The following is an 18,215-nucleotide window of genomic DNA, read 5'->3' on the forward strand; positions in this document are numbered from 1 at the left end:
CTGGTTATTACCAGAATTTAGTCCCCATCTTCTTGCTGGCTATCAGCAGAGGGCAGCTCTCAGAGCCTAGCCATGGGGGCCTTCTCCAAAGGCCCTCTCACAATATTGCATGCCACTTGTGTCTTCAAAGCCATCGGGGGGAGAGGGGGAGGGCTCCAACCCCCATGACTCTCATCTTTAACAATGTTTTATAATTTCTTATACTACTACACAACTGCTTCACGGCATAGGCATTCAGAGGTTCAATATATGCTTAAACATAAATAAAGAGCAAAGGAAGGTGGTAACTAAGGAGTTCCTCAGCTAATACAAACTACTTACAAAATGGCCCTGAAAGAAAATATATCACTCTGGCAGTTTTTGAGTATTATTTTTAAGTAATCCTACCATTTAAAACGTTCCATACATGTAACTATTTCAGACACAGAAAATAAGTTGGAAACACAGTGTGGCTGCGCAGGACTGCCAGCTTTGTATTGAAAGGCAGGATGGCAAAGCTGAACAGAAACTTTAGTATCAAAAATCACAAATCCCTAGCTGCAAAATATGTCACATCCATGAAAAATAATTTCTGGAAGATTATATGTACTTAGATCAGCTAATTCCCATTGTCAGTTTTTTTGGTTGCACACATCATGTGAAGACCCAGGAATATGAAATATCATAACCATTTACTAGGCATTGCACTGTTCTGAGCACTATAAATACAAAGATGGTTCACTCCAACTGGAAACTTAATCTGGACACACTAAAGCAACAGATACATACAGAAATAAGACTTCTTTATAAACATTGGCATTTTTAATAAAAATGTACATAGGTAAGAAAAAAGGTGTAGAAGACAGAGGAGCATGTCCCTTTGAGTTGGGGTAAGATTTGCCACCAATGAAGGCATATACTATGACCTTCAACCAGGAAGCTCTTTAACAATGAGTTGCAGCCAAAAATACCAATGAAATAACCAAATCCAGCTCTCTCACGTCCCGCTTCCAAGATGACCAAGAAAAGAATAATGGTTGTGCCAAAAATGGCTGCGGCCACATGCAGCCTATTCACTGCACCAACTGCACCCATTGTGTGCCCAAGTATAAGACATTAAGAAGTTTGTGGTTTGGAACATAGCAGAGGCCACTGCCATCAGGGACATTTCCGAAGCGAGTGTCTTCCACGCCTATGTTTCCCAAGTTGTATGTGAAACTACATTATTGCGTGAGTTGTGCTATTCACAGCAAGGTAGTCAGGAATCACTCTTGTGAAGCACGGAGGGACTGAACACCCCCACCCTGATTTAGACCTGCAGGTACTGCCCCACCACCTCCACTAAAAACCATGTAAGGAGCTGAGTCCCTAAGGACTGAAGAAAAAGTGTTCTCCAGAAATAATTAAACAAAATACATGGCGATTATACTTTAAAAACAAAAGAAAACAAAAAACAAATAAAGTGTTTTAAAGCATTAGCCACACAGTAAACTGTGGTACACAAAGCTAAGACCAAGAAAAACTTTCCTTATTATGACATTTCTTTTTCTTCTTTCTTTCTTTTCTTTTCTTTTTTTTTCTTTTCTATTTGAGATAGAATGCAAGAGAGCATGAGTGGGGGGTGCAGAGGGAGATGGGAGGGAGCAGCAGGGAGCCCAATGTGGGGCTCAATTCCAGGACCTAGATATCATGACCTGAGCTGAAGGCAGACAGTTAATTGATTGAGCCACCTAGGTGCCCCATCATTAAATTTCTGACTCTGGTCCCAGAATAATAAAGAAAAGAAAATCATGACATATTTCATCAACAAATGTTTATGTATTATAACTTTGCCTACTTTAAGTGGCACATTTTTATTGTCCACTGTATTTTCCTGAATGAATTGAAGGATTTGTAGCCTCCAGCTTGATAAAATCTGCTATTATCAGGATGAGGAATAAAATAATTCCTCAATGGTCTTTCTCACAAGCTTCCCTGGGCAGTTCTACTACCCTTCAACACAAAATATTAAAAACATATTTGTTATACAACTGTTCCATGACAAAAAGAAACTTTGTATCTTATATCTTATTCTCAACATGGAACCCATGGGAAATTCACTTTAAGGAGAAGCTAAACTCTCTTAAAGTTCTTTCTGAACAAATCTTTACTGTATCTACAAGTAATTACAGATTGCCTTAAGTTTCCCTCCATAAGAAGTTAACTTGCTATAGGTTAGTATCCAGTTTCCTTTTGGTTTATAGCCAGCATGCAAAACTTTTTACTGAAAAAGCACTTCTGAATAAGAATGTTATAAAATAGTTCTAAAAGTACATGTTACAGATGGGGAGATACACTTTTTGAAGATAGCCATTATGAAAAGTACTAGAAAATGTTTAAGAAAAACTGTAGATACCCTGTTGAAAAGTCTCTAACTGCCAAATTCTTTGGTTTGGGAGATCCAGCTGAATTCATTTCATGATATTTGGTTAAAAAAATTTACGACCCAGATTCTTTTAGATCTGGCATTGAGAGCTATTATAATCTAATTATTACCACAAAACCAAAATTTTTGTTGCCCTAATTTTAAGAAAATATTTTTAACCATCAAGTACATTTTATTAAAAGCATTATCATACAAATTATAGGCACACCTTGTTTTATTGTGCTTTGCTTCAATGTGCTTTTATAAACTGAAGATTTGTGTCAACCCTGCATAAAGTAAATCTATTGGCACCATTTTCCCAATAGTATTTGCTCACTTTGTGTCTATGTTACATTTTGGTAATTCTCACAATAGCTCAAACTTTTTCATTATTGTTATATTTGTTACGGTGATCTGTGATCACATAATAAAAAATAAGAATTTCTTCCTATTTTACCCCCTACAGACCCACACATAATGGATTATAAATCTACATGTGAAAAGCAAAATAAAGTTTCTAGAAAAAGCAGAATTGCTTCATACACTTGATCTTAGCCAAAAGGCCGAGAAGAGATGCAGACCTGCTTCATAACCTTGAGGTAGGTATTTCTTACTAGGACATAAAAAATACTATCCATAAAGGAAAAAAAAAAAAAGATACATGTATCAAATTAAAGTTAAGAACCTCTGTTAGTCAAAAGCCACCAGTAAGAAAATGAAAAACAAGCCACTGACCAGAATATATTTGCAATACATATATTTAATAAAGGATTCATTTCCAGACTATATAAAGAAGTCCTGTAGATGAATGAGACAAGATAATCCAACAACAACAAAAATGGACAAAAGATTTAAATAGGTACACTTAATGAAAGAAGATATCAAAATGGTGAATAAACTTACAAAAGGTGCTCAATTTCATTAAGACCAGGGACATAAAAACTAAAACCAATGATAACACTACACACACATCAAAATGGCTAAAATGCAAAAGAGAAAAAAACAAGTGTTAAAAGGATGTGAAACAACCAGAACTTTCATATATGCTACTAGTGGGATTATAAATTGGTATGACCATTTTGGAAAACTGGTAGTACCTACTAAAGCTGACTACAATTAAACTAAAACTGGTTTTAGACAAACCCTCCAATTGAACACTTCTAATCATATACCCAACAGAAATGCATACATTTGTTCACCAAAAGATATTTACAAGAATGTTCATAGCAGCATTATTAGTCTTAGTAGCCCCAAACTAGAATCAACCCAAATATCCAACAGCAAAACACATAATTTGTGGCATATTCATGTAATACAATACTACACACTAATGAAAGTAAACAAACTCAACTACATACAACAGAATGGATGAATCTCACAAAAACAGTATTGACCAAGTGAAAGCAGACTCAAGTATACACTGTATGATTTCAATTTTATAAAGTTTAAAAATAAACTAAATAGAAATGAGGACAGTGGTTACTATATAGGAAAAGGGGGAGAGGGATAGTGACTGGAGGTGCAGGCAGGTGTGTCTTCTAAGGTTCTCATTTTGTTTTTTGATTTGGGTGTTTCTTACAAAAGTGGGTTTACTTTGTGAAAATTAGTCACGGTATATACACTTATGATTTGTCCACTTTATGCGATTATATCAATAAAAGTAGATGAGGAAAATATAATGGATTACATATTTCAGAAGTAAAAATACTAAAACAGATAAAAATCTTTAGCTTAGATGAAAAAAAAGGGGGCCAGAGTGGCTCAGGTGGTTAGATGTCTGCCTTTGGCTCAGGTCATGATCCTTATGTCCTGGGATTGGGTCCCATGTCAGGCTCCAGGAGGCCTGCTTCTCCTCCCTCTGCTCTCTTGCTTTCTCTCTCAAATGAATAAATCTTAAAAAAAAAAAAAAAAATTGAAAAAAAAAAGAAAAAGAAAAAAAAGGGACACAAATGAAGACCAGAAGATTGGTGGTATGTTTATGGATGGCATAAGTTAACGTTAAGATAACTATCCTCTCTGGGGCACCTGGGTGGCTCAGCTGGTTAAGTGTCTGACTTTTGATCTCAGCTCAGATCTTTTTTTTTTTTTTTAAAGATTTATTTATTTGTGAGAGACCCACACAGAGAGAGGCAGAGACACAGGCAGAGGGAGAAGCAGGCTCCATGCGGGGAGTCCGACGCAGGACTCAATCCCGGGTCTCCAGGATCATACCCTGGGCTGAAGGCAGCACTAAACCACTGAGCCACCCGGGCTGCCCTCAGCTCAGATCTTGATATCAGGGTTGTTGAGTTCAAACCTCTTACTGGGCTCCACACTGAGCTCCACACTAGGCATGGAGCCTATAAAAAAAAAAAAAAAAAAAAAGAAAACTATCCTCTGTTATATAGCTAATTATATAAATATATAAATTCAATATAATAAATATATTAATATATAAATTCTGTAGCATATAAATATAAATTCAATATATAAATTCTATAATATATAAATGTAATATATAAATTCTCTGTATATTTAAATCTGTAATATATAAATTCAATATAATCCCATCACAATTTTTTGAGGAATTCAACTAATATATTCTAAAATGCACACTGAGAAACAAAGGCACATTTATACCTAAGACAATTTTGAAAAACAAAAGCAGAGGGGAATCCCTATCAAATATACTACAAACAGTAATAAAAAGTGTGTTTCTGGAGCAGGAGTAGAAGCAGACAAATAGGATATTACAGAAATTGACCTAGTATTACATGGGAAATTGAGAAAGAATGGATTACTTAATAAGTAATTGTTGGGAAGATGGGTTCTATAATAAAGGTCTTCATAAACTTCTAGTAGAAATGGATATCTAAAACAAGATTCAAAATGCATAAAGCATAAGGTGAAAACTGAGGGACTAAAATAATTTTATTCAACAAAGCATAAATAAAGTTTGTGGATGACAGATTTGGGAGAAGATATTTGCAATGTCAAAAACGAAGGAACTAATAACCACAATATACAAAGAATTCTTGCCAAAAAAAAAAAAAAAGTCCAATGATAAACTAGGTAAAGATTATAAATAAGCAATTCAAATTCACCAAAGTAGAAACTCAATTAGCTAACAAGTATATGAAGAAATGCTCAACTTCAATTGATAGAGAAATAAAAATTTAAATAAACCAAAAATATGAAATACCACTTTATAGCCATCATATTGAAAATATTCTTAAACATTAGAAAATACTAATTGCTGGTGTGGTATGAGGGCAATAGGCATTCTTGTGTACTTCGGGTATAGGGTAACAGCTACAGCCATTCTGGGAAACGACTTGGAAGTACTGAGTCAAACTAAGTATATGTGTATGCCTTATGACCTAGCACTCCACTTGAAAACATTTTACAGAGAAATCTCTGCATAGGTCCATAAGAGGATGAATGAGGACATTTATCATATAAACAGTAAAAAATAAGAAGTAACGAATGAGTTCATCACTAGAAGATTGGTCTGTAAACATGATAGATCCATACCATGGATTAAGCTGCAATAAAAGCAATCAATTACACATAAATACAACCACATGGAAAGACCTATAAAATCACCATTGAAGGAAAATTAAGAAAAAGAATGAGATCTACCTGGTATGTTAACTATAGTGGAAAATTAAAAAATTAAAAAAAAAAAAAAGAATGAGATCTATAACACAATACTATCTTTTAATTAAAAAGCACAAATTTTAAAAGCACATACACAAAGCAACGCTGTACAATTTGTAAAGACATATACAAATTCAAAAAGATATACCAGATACATCAGTGCATACCAAAGGGTGGGTCAGGTAGGGAGGAAGTGGGGGGAATCATTATGAAAGGGAAAGTAAGGAAAATAATACAAGAGACCTTGCACAACCCATTGATATTTTACTATAAAAATTTTAAAAGATTTTATTATTTATTTGAGAAAGAGAGAGCACACACACAAGCTGGGGGTGGGGAGGCAGAGGGGTAGAGGGAGAGGAAAAAGTAGGCTCCTTACTCAGCAGGGAGGCCCTGTGTGGGGCTCATTCCCAGGACCCTGGGATTATGACCTTAACCAACTGAGCTATCCCGGTGCCCCAATATTTTACTATAAATTGATAAGAAATTTTGAGTGACATTCAACTCCCTGTACTTGAGGTCCCCCTTAAAAAAAAAACTTAAATGATAAAGAAACCAAGGCACAATACTATAAATTAACCTACAAATGACAGACGTGCTCAGTCTACTGCTAGAACTCTAACCTGCTTCAGTTATATTTAAAGAGAAACCTGATTTCATACAGATTTCACAGCTTTTCAACATCCATATACCTGGAAAAATAAGAGAATTTGTATATCCTTCCATGTGAGTCCTTGTGATTCGTTCAGATTGTTGTTTAAGTTTCCTTTCAATCAATCCAAGAAGGATCAGTGTGACCAAGCAAAGCAGGTTCCAAAAGCAGGAAGCAGAAGCAATTATGATGCTATGGAAGTACCTTTCTGATCAGTCCCTTCTGCTGTTGTAGGGCCTTGAGGCAACCCTTCAATGTAGGTGGTTGGCAATAAGTCAGCAGAGATAGGTTGACCCTGCAGGTTTTGTAGTCTCTCTTGGACAGCACTGGTCAGGTCTATATAAGCCTCATCAATGCTGGCACGTTCAATCACAGCAAAACGAGACAATATCCCCATCACTTCCACACTGGCTTCCCGGTACCTAAAAAGTGTAAGGATTATCATGTGTAGGCAATAAATGAAGGCAACATTGAGATTGTTAGCCCCCATCCTTTCATCTTATAATGAAATCATATACATAACCAGTGTAAGATCTCCTTAAAGGGAGGAATGGCTTGGCAGAGATCAGATAGTAATGTAAACGAAGGGGTAAATGTGCAGGCATATGTTCAATAACAGAAGCAAAGAAAAAGAAGAACCATGGAGGCAAACATGTTTAGTGACCCTAGCACTATGAAGGTGGAAAGCATCCAAACCATAAACATGTTTTTGTGGATCTCTCCAAAGAGGAAAGAAATGCTTTAATGACATTTTACCAAGATCACCTATTCTTTTTGTTATTTTCATACATCCATTGTATTTTCTGCTTCCACTTTTGTCTTCAAATAAGAGATAACTTACAGGAAACATTGCCCTGATTCATGAACCCAAGTATCTGGTCTTCCTTAAAATGGTATTTCTCACTATAAGTTAACAGAAGTGACATGGATTTTATACTTCACTCAACAGTGAGCTGGGTCAGCATGTGAGCTGGTCCTTGCTACATATATACACACATACACACACACACACACACACACACACACCCAACCAAGTCCAATCACTTCTGGGTATACTAACATTCAAATTACCAAGCTGAAGATAAACAGCCTTCCCTGGGGGATACTATTTTACCATGTATACCTTCTATTTAAAACATAACAAGTAGCTCTTCTGGCTGTAGATAACTAGTTTCCTATGGCAATATGTGCATATTTTCTTTGCTTTGAACCTGCTTTGTTCCTGGTAAATCTATCATAAAAATGGAAATATTTACACCATTTCACAAAAACATCTATAAAAACTACTATAATTATTGTCCTAAAAAATCCTCAAAAGAATTAGAGAAATATTTGGCTTCTTTTTTTAAATCATTATTTGTGCTGACCAAAGGATAATCAGACCTCAAAGGAAAAAAAAAAGTACAAGTGTGTGTAAGAGCATGAGAACATGATACAGAGTGAGGGAAGAACACCTTATCATAGTAGTTGGTGTTCCTTCACAGCCGCTTGAACAAATTATTCCAAAGTATCTTAAAAATATTTGATAAATTTCATGTGTATACACTTCTGCAAATCATATTTTATAAGCTGGTATCATAAGTTAATTATTAAAACAATAATTTTAAATTGCCAGGTCTTAGTAATTCTGGTCTATACACTAATTCCTAAACTTGGTAAAACTGGCTTTGCTCATTATTTGATGAAGATTTTATTTTTTTAAAAGATTTTATTTATTCATAAGAGACACACAGAGAGAGGCGAAGACATAGGCATAGGAGAAGCAGGCTCTTCACAGGGAGGCCAATGTGGGACACGATCCTAGACCCGGAGATCATACCCTGAGCCAAAGGCAGATGCTAAACTGCTGAGCCACCCAAGCATCCCTATTTGATGAAGATTTTAAGAGTAAAATAAACACTCCAGTTTAAAGCACATGGCTTTTCGAAATCAGACTCGGAAGTCAACTATATTTCTGGGAAGTTACACGGTCTTCATCATCATAAAATTCTGTTCGATGCAGTTTAGTGTTATGTCCATTAACTGAATTAATTTCACTTTAGGGTTAAGATATTAATCTTCAGTCAAATCTGTCTTCTGGCAATAACTCCAGGGTGAATAGGTTATGGCACGTCAACTTTAGACTTGTAATTCATAGGTGAGTTCAGGGATGTTTCAAGTCTTTTTTTTTTTTTAAGATTTTATTTATTTATTCATAGAGACAGAGAGAGGGAGAGGCAGAGACACAGGCAGAGGAAGAAGCAGGCATCATACAGAGAGCCTGACGTGGGACTCGATCCAGGGTCTCCAGGATCACGCCCTGGTCTGCAGGCGGCGCTAAACCGCTGCGCCACTGGGGCTGCCCGGATGTTTCAAGTCTTAAGCCAAAGACTTACACACACCATATTACAAGGTAAAGTTTAATATGAGAATGTGGCTACTGAAATCTAAAAAAAAAATCCCTGATTCCTCAGCCTTCTATTTCCTAGTTGTGTGATTTTATTTAACCTCTCTAAACTGGTTTCTTCATGGAGGTGAGGGGTAATACTAGAACCTCTTTTTTTTTTTTTTTTAAGATTTTATTTATCTATCCATGAGAGAAACAGATAGAGAGGTAGAGACACAGAGGGAGAAGCAGGTTCCCCGCAGGGATCCTGATGTGGGACTCGATTCCCGGACCAGGACCATGCCCTGAGCCAAAGGCAGATGCTCAACTGCTGAGCCACCCAGGCATCCCAACAGAACCTACCTTATAATTTAAAATTTAAGAGATTTTGCCCATGGAGAGCTTAACACAGGCTAGCATAGGACATATCCTCAGTATATACTATTAGGATTATTATAATAGCTGGTGCTTGTACTTACCTCTAACTTGGCTAATGACCAGATATGTCTCCATTCTAAGACTAATGTTCTAAAATCTGGGGGAGCAGCAGCTCACTTTGAACACAGAGTAGGTAATCTCCTTTGAGATTGTTCAGTTCAGGCAAGCAATTCTAGATACTGCACTATAATGTCAGTTTGACTCATCGTTCTCTGGAAAAACTTAGTTTTAGTCAATTTAATTACTTCAAACATTTCAGACTTTTGGCCTGAGAACATGGGAATTGGTGTTGTTTTAATTATAAAGCCAATTTTTAAATAATTAAGGAACCGAAAGGGTGTTAAGAGCAGCAACTGTTACAGGTTTTAATGACTCTGCACTGTTCCTGAAACACAGCATTAAAATCTATTTTCATTTCATAGAGAAAAGCTGGCTGTCCAAAGGGAACTTTTTCAAATGTTATTTACACAAAGCAAATTTGAAACATCAGTTCCTAGTCTCATGGAATATTATTTCCAATTCTTCCATTCCCCTAAGCAATCTTCTTACTTGGTGAGGTTAGCTTTCCCACGGGACTCACGAACTTGTGCCAGTAGAAGATCTGGACATAACTTCTTAGCATCATCTGCCCACATGCTTCTAGTGACCCCAAATGCACGAGCTTCATAACTCACTGCAACTATTCTAGGGTTAGGAAAAAAAAAAAAGAGAGAGAGAGAGAGAGAAACAGAAAAGTATTACATGATCACAAGCAAAAATAACATTTAACTTAACATAATAGAAACTTTTTGGTCACAGATGCCACTCTTCCATCTCAAATACAGCCGTTAAGAAATCTCAAAAACAGGACCTAACATACTGCCATGTATTCTCATGGATTAAAATATTTTACAGTTACAATAATTATGATACATACCCACCACCTTTCCATGATTTGTACTGTACAACCGCACAAGGTTTATTCCTCAAATGAGGATTTTGCCGCTGTTCCACTTGAACAAAAAAACAGTCCATGTCCACTAGAGCAACTACCCGGTCCTGTCCAGTAGCCATTTTTCTGTAAGACAATATTTTATGGTCAGAAAAGACACCTAATCCAAAGTGCCAAGGAAAACTTATTTCTGTTCTTCCATTGTTGAGTTATCATGAGGGTGAATACTAACAATAATGAAATTGGCATTTTCATATACTGCTGGTAGGAAAAGAATAAATTGGTACAATTTTAGGAAGGTAGTAAAGCTTAGTCATCATGTCTCCTCAGTCTTCCCTTATTTTTCATTCTAAAGAGAATTTTACCTTATTTTTTTTTTTTTTTTGAGAATTTTACCTTATGTAACAAACTGGATAAAAGTGAATTATTTAAAAATAAATATATTTTAAAAAGTGAATTGTTATAAGGGTTTTTAAAAATACACTTTAATATCAATGGTGTACTGTGTAAACAAAAATTTATTTTCCTTTCATTTATTTCAAGGGTGTTGTTTACTTGAACTACTGGTCGGCTCCTGATAAATTTTTCTTCATCTTTTTAAGTAATCTGCCTGGAAAACAAAGATTCAAGTCTTTCATTACCATAGAAAATGGAGTCTTCTCTATTAAGGGCTAAGGTTTTTTTTTACAACTATTTAACTTGCCATATTTGCTTACAAAGTCTTCGTCACTTTGATTAAACAGACAACCAAGTATTGTTTCACAATGACCTGTGGTCCTATTTAATCAAGGGGTTTCAAACCTTTTTTTATATTTTTAACAAACTTCTCCCAAAAATCAAATTCTAAATGAAGTCTTTTTTTTTTTTTTTTAGGTTTTTTTTATTTATGAGAGAGAGAGAGAGAAAGAGAGAGAGAGAGGCAGAGACACAGGCAGAGGGAGAAGCAGGCTACATGCAGGGAGCCTGATGTGGAACCCTATCCCGGGTCTCCAGGATCAGGCCCTGGGCTGAAGGCGGCACTAAACCGCTGAGCCACCCAGGCTGTCTCATAAATGAAGTCTTTTTGACCTCAAACTAACTTTTAGACTTTTCAGCGGGCCCATAGAACATCTCAAAAGATTTATTCTCTATAAAAAGACAGATGTTAAATTAATTAGGCTTACAGATGCCTTTTTGAAAGTCTGCCTCATGCCACTTCACTTTTATGAAAGATCCACATTAGTACCTCTTTTCTCTAAAAGATATCTGAAGAGGATTTTTCCTTTACAGAAAAAAAGATGAAAGGTGAAAACAGTGTTTGTTTTACAGTGAACCATTACAGAGGCGGCATACTTGTCACAAATCAAGAGTAGCACCATCAAGCTCCTTCCCCAGGAACAATGCTCAGCATTTCAGCACCAAGCAGCCATAGCTTTGTGCACTATGTGAGCATCTGGCTTTCTCTTCATTAATTTTATGCATCTGATAGCAAGATGTGTCCTAAAGTATCGAAAAGTGTAAAGACGGTTATTTTTTAGGTTGGAGAATGCTCAAAAACTTTTCCATATAAACAAAAGGTTAACTGCTTTTTGGCTTTACACCATTTTGGCTTATGAAAGGTTTCATAGGAATGCTCTACTTTCAGATGGTGAGGTTAACCTGTTAATGATATGTTAAATTACATGAGAAGCAGTGTCAAATACAAAATAATGCTAAACCTTCTTTATGCATATCCTCATATGGATATATGTGTTCCAGAAACTATATGAAATTACTCAAATTCTGATGTTATCAATCTTAATTCCAATTATCATCTTATTTTTTTAAAGATTCTATCCTTGAGAGAGAGAGAGAAAGAGAGAGACAGCATGAGTAGGGAAAGGGACAGAGGGAGAGGAGCAGCAGACTCCCCACTAAGTGGGAAGCATGACAAGGAGCTCTACCCTAGAACTCCGGGATCATGACCAGAGCCAAAGGCAGATGCCCAACCAACTGAGCCACCTAAGGGCCCTCGATTATCATTTTATTTATTTTTTTTTTTAAAGATTTTTTATTTATTTATTCATAGAGACACAGCTAGAGAGAGAGGCAGAGACACAGGCAGAGGGAGCAGCAGGCACCATGCAGGGAGCCTGATGTGGGACTCGATCCCGGGTCTCCAGGATCACGCCCTGGGCTGCAGGCGGCACTAAACCGCTGCGCCACGGGGGCTGCCCTCGATTATCATTTTAAAATGTTTTGTGTCACTTGGGGGTGCTGTGGGTCAGTCAGTTAAGTGTCTGACTCTGGTTTCAGCTCAGGTCATGATCTCAGGGTTATGAGATCAAGCCCTGTGTCAGGCTCCCCTCTGGGAATGGAGTCTGCTTGAGATTCTTTCTCTATCTCTGCCCCAACTCATAAAAAAAGTTAATGTGTCACAAAAATACCAAATTTCCTTGTCAACTGCATTATTATTAACTCTCAGCAGATCTTTAAGTATGGACTTTTATTTTATTTATTTGTTTGTTTATATTTAAGTATGTACTTTTAAAAGTCTTTTGTCATTTACAGTTGTTTGCAAATGTGTTTCATCTTTAGAAATTCATGGGAAGGACCCTGACAAGTACTCTAGAATACAGGTTTCTGGTAACTTTTAGATTATATCACTGAACTGGATAAGAACTGATAGAGAAACTGATGGTTTCTTAAAACTGTTAAAAAAAAAATCAAAAATTCCATGGGACTGAATGAGCTGATGAGGATGATTATAATTTTTATGACTTTTTATATGAAACATTGTTGGTTCTTTTTTTTTTTTGGTTCTTTAATATTGTTTTTTCCATATTTAAGGAAATCTCCTCTCTTAAGCTATGTCTGACTTACAGCAATTTGGTATAGGATACTTTTGAGAATACTCATGATACAATTACTTTTTCTCCCTATCTGATCCCTACAGAACTGGAAAACGTCAGTGAATATTCTTATTTTCATGGCAATAGAATTATCTGCATAAATTCAATAAGGATCTGTTCTTATAACAGGACACAATTGGAAACATTGGTTATATAAATATAATATTTATATATTCACTGTAATGTCATATTTGAGAAAGACATACATAGACACAATAGTTAAAAAACTAAAGTTGAGTTTATGGAGCCAATAAAGCTCCATGGAAAAAAATCAGCCTGGCACCTTGCTTACAGATCCAACAGCCTTGACCAGGTGAGTAATGAGATGGTGACTTCCTGGCAAGCTCAGGAATCTCAGGGTATTTGAGGAACCTCAAAAAGAGAGGAATTCACCTGAATTTATAGGTATTGAAGGAAAGACCTACTAGCATATTTCTGAATTGAACATTTAAAAGCCTCTCAAGGCTAGGAAGACAATCTGAGATTCCTTATGAAAAATTCCAGCAGGGATGCCTGGGTGGCTCAGTGGTTGAGCATCTGCTTTTGGCTCAGGGCGTGATCCTGGTCCGGGGATCGAGTCTGGCATCGGGCTCCCTGCGAGAAGCCTGCTTCTCCCTCTATCTCTGCCTCTCTGTGTGTGTCTCATGAATAAATAAAATCTTAAAAAAATAAAAAAATCCAGCAAAGCAGACTTAAAAGTCTATATGGTCCTCATTATTCTTACTCCAATTATGTAAATAATCAGCCAAGTTTACTGAGATTAGATTTATTTTATAAACAAATTAGCTTTATTTTAACTATCTCTGATAGAAACAGAGTTGATTGTGAGACAAAGAATGTTTCAGTAATACACCATTGTGGGTATCAGATTCTACTGCTTTTATTTGTCTTTGAGGTTTTGTTTTCCACCTCTGAAGTAGACTGGATCCTGAATCTTCTAGTTTCCTCCAATATTTGGCTACAACTCTCCAAACTAACATTTCCAAGTGTTCTCCCACCCATCTGACTTGGAAACACCAAGAACTAAAACTGCCTTTTCCCAAAACCATGCAAGCTAAAGTGGGACAACTTGATATAAACTTAAATCACCACAACAGCTCATGTATAGACAATTTTGTGCCTGTTGCTGCATGGACCACTCAAAAAAGACCACTCAAAAAAAGATTCCCAGAGACATTCAAACTGCAAACTAGGGAAATCTTACAGACTGCACTGCCTGCCCTCACTCCATCTGAAGATGCTTTCAGCCTGACATGTAGAAATCTGCTCAACTGGCTGCCTTCAGAACTCAAAAACTGGGATTATAATCTTCTTCAAGCATTGACTTTTGTTTTTCCTTCTTTTGTTTCCATAGAAATACCTCTTATTAAATGCCTGAGGCAAATACTTCCACCATGTAAGCATGTTAAGAGACAGCAGGCCCAAAATAGAAGTCACTTAAGCCAGTGTCACCAAACCAAGACTGAATACCCAATTACAATTTTAGTTTCTTCTTATATGTAATCCTACCTTGTCAGTCTGGAATTTCCCGGTCAGCACTGATGCCCTGCCTTCCCCCCAAAGGAAGGTGGGCTTACTTGAAACAATCCACTCTAACAGTAACTTTTTTTTTTTAAGATTTTATTTATTCATTAGAGAGAGAGAGAGAGAGAGAGAGAGAGGGAAAGGCAGAGACACAGAGGGAGAAGCAGACTCCATGCAGGGAGCCCGATGTGGGACTCGATCCCCAGACTCTGGGGTCACACAGCCAAAGGCAGTCAACTGCTGAGCCACCCAGGCGTCCTGTGACAGTAACTTTCTTGTCATGTCCCCTTCTGCCTATAAAATTCTTTCATTTTGTACAGCTCTCAGGAGTTCCTTTTTGTTAGATGAGATGCTGCCCAATTCACAACCATTGAATCAAGCCAGTAAGATCTTTAAATTTACTGTTTTGTTTTTTTTTTTTTTTCCCTCCAACAGGCCTAACTTGGGGAACCACCTGCACCACCACCTTCTGAAATAAGACACAACCCTTTAATTAAACTGACTTATTCTCAGGACTAAGGGACTGGTTCCATTGGATATGAAACAACCTAGCAACTCAGAACAGGCTCAAACCTACTTATACCAGATGGCTGAAGATGTTAAAACATTTCACAATATTACCCAAATCCTTGAAGAGATTTCCAGGGCTAGCCAAAAAGTCAAGATCACTGACCTATTTTCATGGCTGGACCCTTTCAAATTTGGGACGATAAGTACAGACTGGATTTCAAACTATAGCCTGTATAATTATTCAACCCTTTTAACATACTAGCTATCCAGGCAGTTGATGTCTTCATCACTGACTCTGGCATCACAGGGTAGATTGTTGTGTAAACTCTGACAGTTGTTCCCCCCATCCCTATTTCATAATGCAGATGCCTGATTTAAGCTTGGATTGCTGAGGCATCCACTTCAAAGATGACTATCTTGAATAAACACACAGCCATTTGTGTGTATATATATATATACACACATATGTATATATATATACACACACACACTTATAAAGACTTTATATAGTGTATATACACTTTATATAAAGACTATATAAAGTGCCAGGCTGCCTCCCCAACCTGAGACTGCTTTGTTTTAGAGTTCTTGGTTGATTTCAATAACTGGCCATTTTTGGGTGCTTGGGCTTTTTGTTTTCCTTTTTCTCTCTTCCTATACTTTAAATTCCTGCTGTTTTTTAATTTAAAATTTTATTTTTAATTTTATTTGAGAGAGAGCATGAGCGGGAGAAGGCAGTCAGGAGGGAAGCGGACAAGAGAGGGAGAAGCGGACTCCCCGCTGTGCAGGGAGTCAGACTCAGGGCTAGATCCCAGAATCCCAATATCATGACCTGAACTGAAGGCAGATATTTAACCGACTGAACACCCAGGTGCCCCTCCTGCTCTTATTTTTTAAATTTACCCACGAAGAGGCACCTGGATGGCTCAGTCAAGTGTTTGCCTTTGCTCAGGTCATGATCCCAGGATCCTGGGACAGTCCCACATCAGGCTCCCTACTCAGCAGAGAGCCTGCTTCTCCTTCTCCCTCTGCTACTACCCCTGCTTGTGCTCTCTTTCTCTGTCAAATAATTAAAATCTAAAATAAATAAATAAGCTCACCCATGAAACTCTTGATGGCCACCCTCAACCCCAGTAAAACCCCCAGCCTGTGCTAGCTTGCTCCCTCACTACCTGTAACCTTGCTGTGTACTCACTGCTGTGTCTTGTGATCTCCAGGGCTTGTAAAGAATAAACTTTTTTTTTTTCTTTCAAAGTTTCCTGAAGGTCACTGTTATGGTTTGGACAGAGGAGGTGTCTGTGGGAAGCTCACTGGAGCCCAAGTGAGTGTGCCCCCAAGCATTTCTAACCATGGCATTACCATCGCTAGGCTGAGATAGCACAAAACACACAAATACCAATTAAATTACGATCTCTGGTGGTAGAAGCCAAATATCAATATTACTCAGATGTTATTTAAATTAATTAAAGATAATAGATTGAGCTAGCACAAAACAGGGTGCAACCTGGGCACTGTGACTTTTAAAAGGTCTCCAGGCAATTCTAATATGTAGCAGAGACTGGAAACAATAGACCTCAAGTATATAAGATACTTATGGAAACACCAGTAATTGGTGATTTAAATATGAGACACATAGGTTATACAGTTGAGTAAGCACTCAACTGTACTCTTAAAAAAAAATCACATAAGATTAGTGGAAAGAATACAACAAATTTAAAAATCTGAATAATCAAGGTATTAATTCCTTATAAATTCCACTCACTGAAAACTGGCAGAATGTGTAACTTTAAACATTTCTAAGTTACAACCATAACATGTCAGAAATCACCTCACCATGAAGTGGCTTTTGTGTTGCACTGGAACAGATGGTGATGCCAGAATAAAAATAGTAAACACATTTTCACACACATACACTAAACTTACCAGGGAAGTACCACACGAGATGCAAATGGCAGAAATGGAGTATGAATAGGAAGCAGTGATTTAAGTCCAGCAAACATTTTATTGAGTAAACAAACCCAATATGCAAACTTCAACAGAAAATGAATCTGATGAAGTCTTCAGTTTATGTATTTTGCTGGAGAAAGCAAGAGCTTTTTAAAGATGGAAAAAAATGAAACACACTCGCTGCCAAAACCCCCCCCCTTTTCCGAATAAGGACTACACTGCTCTGAAGTCTTATACGTAGCACTTCAAATGCTGCAAACTGCACAAGCCTTCAATAATTGCAATTATTCATCTTCAAATATCTCGACTTATCACCATCTGTACCAAATAAGTTTGGTGCCCGTCAGGCGAGAACACATCTAACGAAAATAAGCACAAGCGAAGAGGGAAGTTTAAGAGCTAGCTAAAATACCACTTTCCCACCAGAAAATTCCTCTCAGGGAACCATACCGGGCCTTTACGTCTCCGTAAGCATGCGTTTGTTTCATCGAATTTTGGCCCAACGTCATCATCAGCCACTGCTACAGCACGAAACCAACAGCCAAGACAACATGAAAAGTCTGCCGAGCGGTTCGAAATTCTCTTACCAATGGGGCAGTCACCTGGAAAAACTGCCAGGCACGGACGCCGGAGATGCCGGGCTCGCTGTCCACTCAAGGAAGACGAAGGCGTCTTGACTATCTGCCCCGTCTCCGGGAGAGGACCAGTCGGCTTCCAGAAACTTATTCCCCGTGATGACGGAGAAACGGACCACGGGTCCCAGACGACCCTGGCTGGGGAAGCCGCCCGCACCGCCCCGCCGGACAAGCCAGGGCTTGCGCGCTCAACAGCCAGCCCTCGGAACTGAGATTAGACAGCGCGCGCGCCGCAAAAGAGCCGTTGGCGCGCCTGCGCACTGCAGCCCTTCCGCTCTCCGCTCCGCCCACCCAGGAGCAACCGTCACACGGGAGCCGCCA

The 18,215-nt window shown here is 37.7% G+C and overlaps 2 protein-coding genes and 1 pseudogene across 6 annotated transcripts in view; 2 read left to right on the top strand and 1 right to left on the bottom strand.

Annotated features, from left to right (window-relative positions):
- Positions 1-15,376, top strand: part of GTPBP2 (GTP binding protein 2) — a 43,872-nt gene extending 28,496 nt beyond the window's left edge. The window contains exon 12 of the mRNA XM_077903885.1: positions 15,238-15,376. Within this exon, the coding sequence (XP_077760011.1) occupies positions 15,238-15,243 (6 nt within the window). The 3' untranslated portion in view covers positions 15,244-15,376. The remainder of the gene's footprint in view (positions 1-15,237) is intronic.
- Positions 1-18,142, bottom strand: part of POLH (DNA polymerase eta) — a 35,986-nt gene extending 17,844 nt beyond the window's left edge. The window contains exons 1-4 of one of the 4 annotated variants that reach the window (XM_077903880.1): positions 17,847-18,140; positions 10,394-10,534; positions 10,027-10,161; positions 6,879-7,096 (exon numbers count right to left, since the gene is read on the bottom strand). In XM_077903880.1, coding sequence (XP_077760006.1) covers positions 6,879-7,096; positions 10,027-10,161; positions 10,394-10,530 — 490 coding nt within the window. In that variant the 5' untranslated portion in view covers positions 10,531-10,534; positions 17,847-18,140. Of the gene's footprint in view, positions 1-6,714; positions 7,097-10,026; positions 10,162-10,393; positions 10,535-17,846 lie in introns of those variants that run through there. The other 3 variants (XM_077903883.1, XM_077903881.1, XM_077903882.1) reach the window with 3 other exon arrangements.
- Positions 811-15,375, top strand: LOC144317883 (small ribosomal subunit protein eS26 pseudogene; annotated as a pseudogene). The gene is made up of 4 exons (XR_013383784.1): positions 811-820; positions 941-2,982; positions 8,873-9,066; positions 15,238-15,375. The product of XR_013383784.1 is annotated as a small ribosomal subunit protein eS26 pseudogene (transcript).
- Positions 18,143-18,215: the final 73 nt, after the last annotated feature.

The sequence above is a fragment of the Canis aureus genome, chromosome 7 (genome assembly GCF_053574225.1).
Source record: "Canis aureus isolate CA01 chromosome 7, VMU_Caureus_v.1.0, whole genome shotgun sequence".
NCBI lineage: Eukaryota > Metazoa > Chordata > Mammalia > Carnivora > Canidae > Canis > Canis aureus.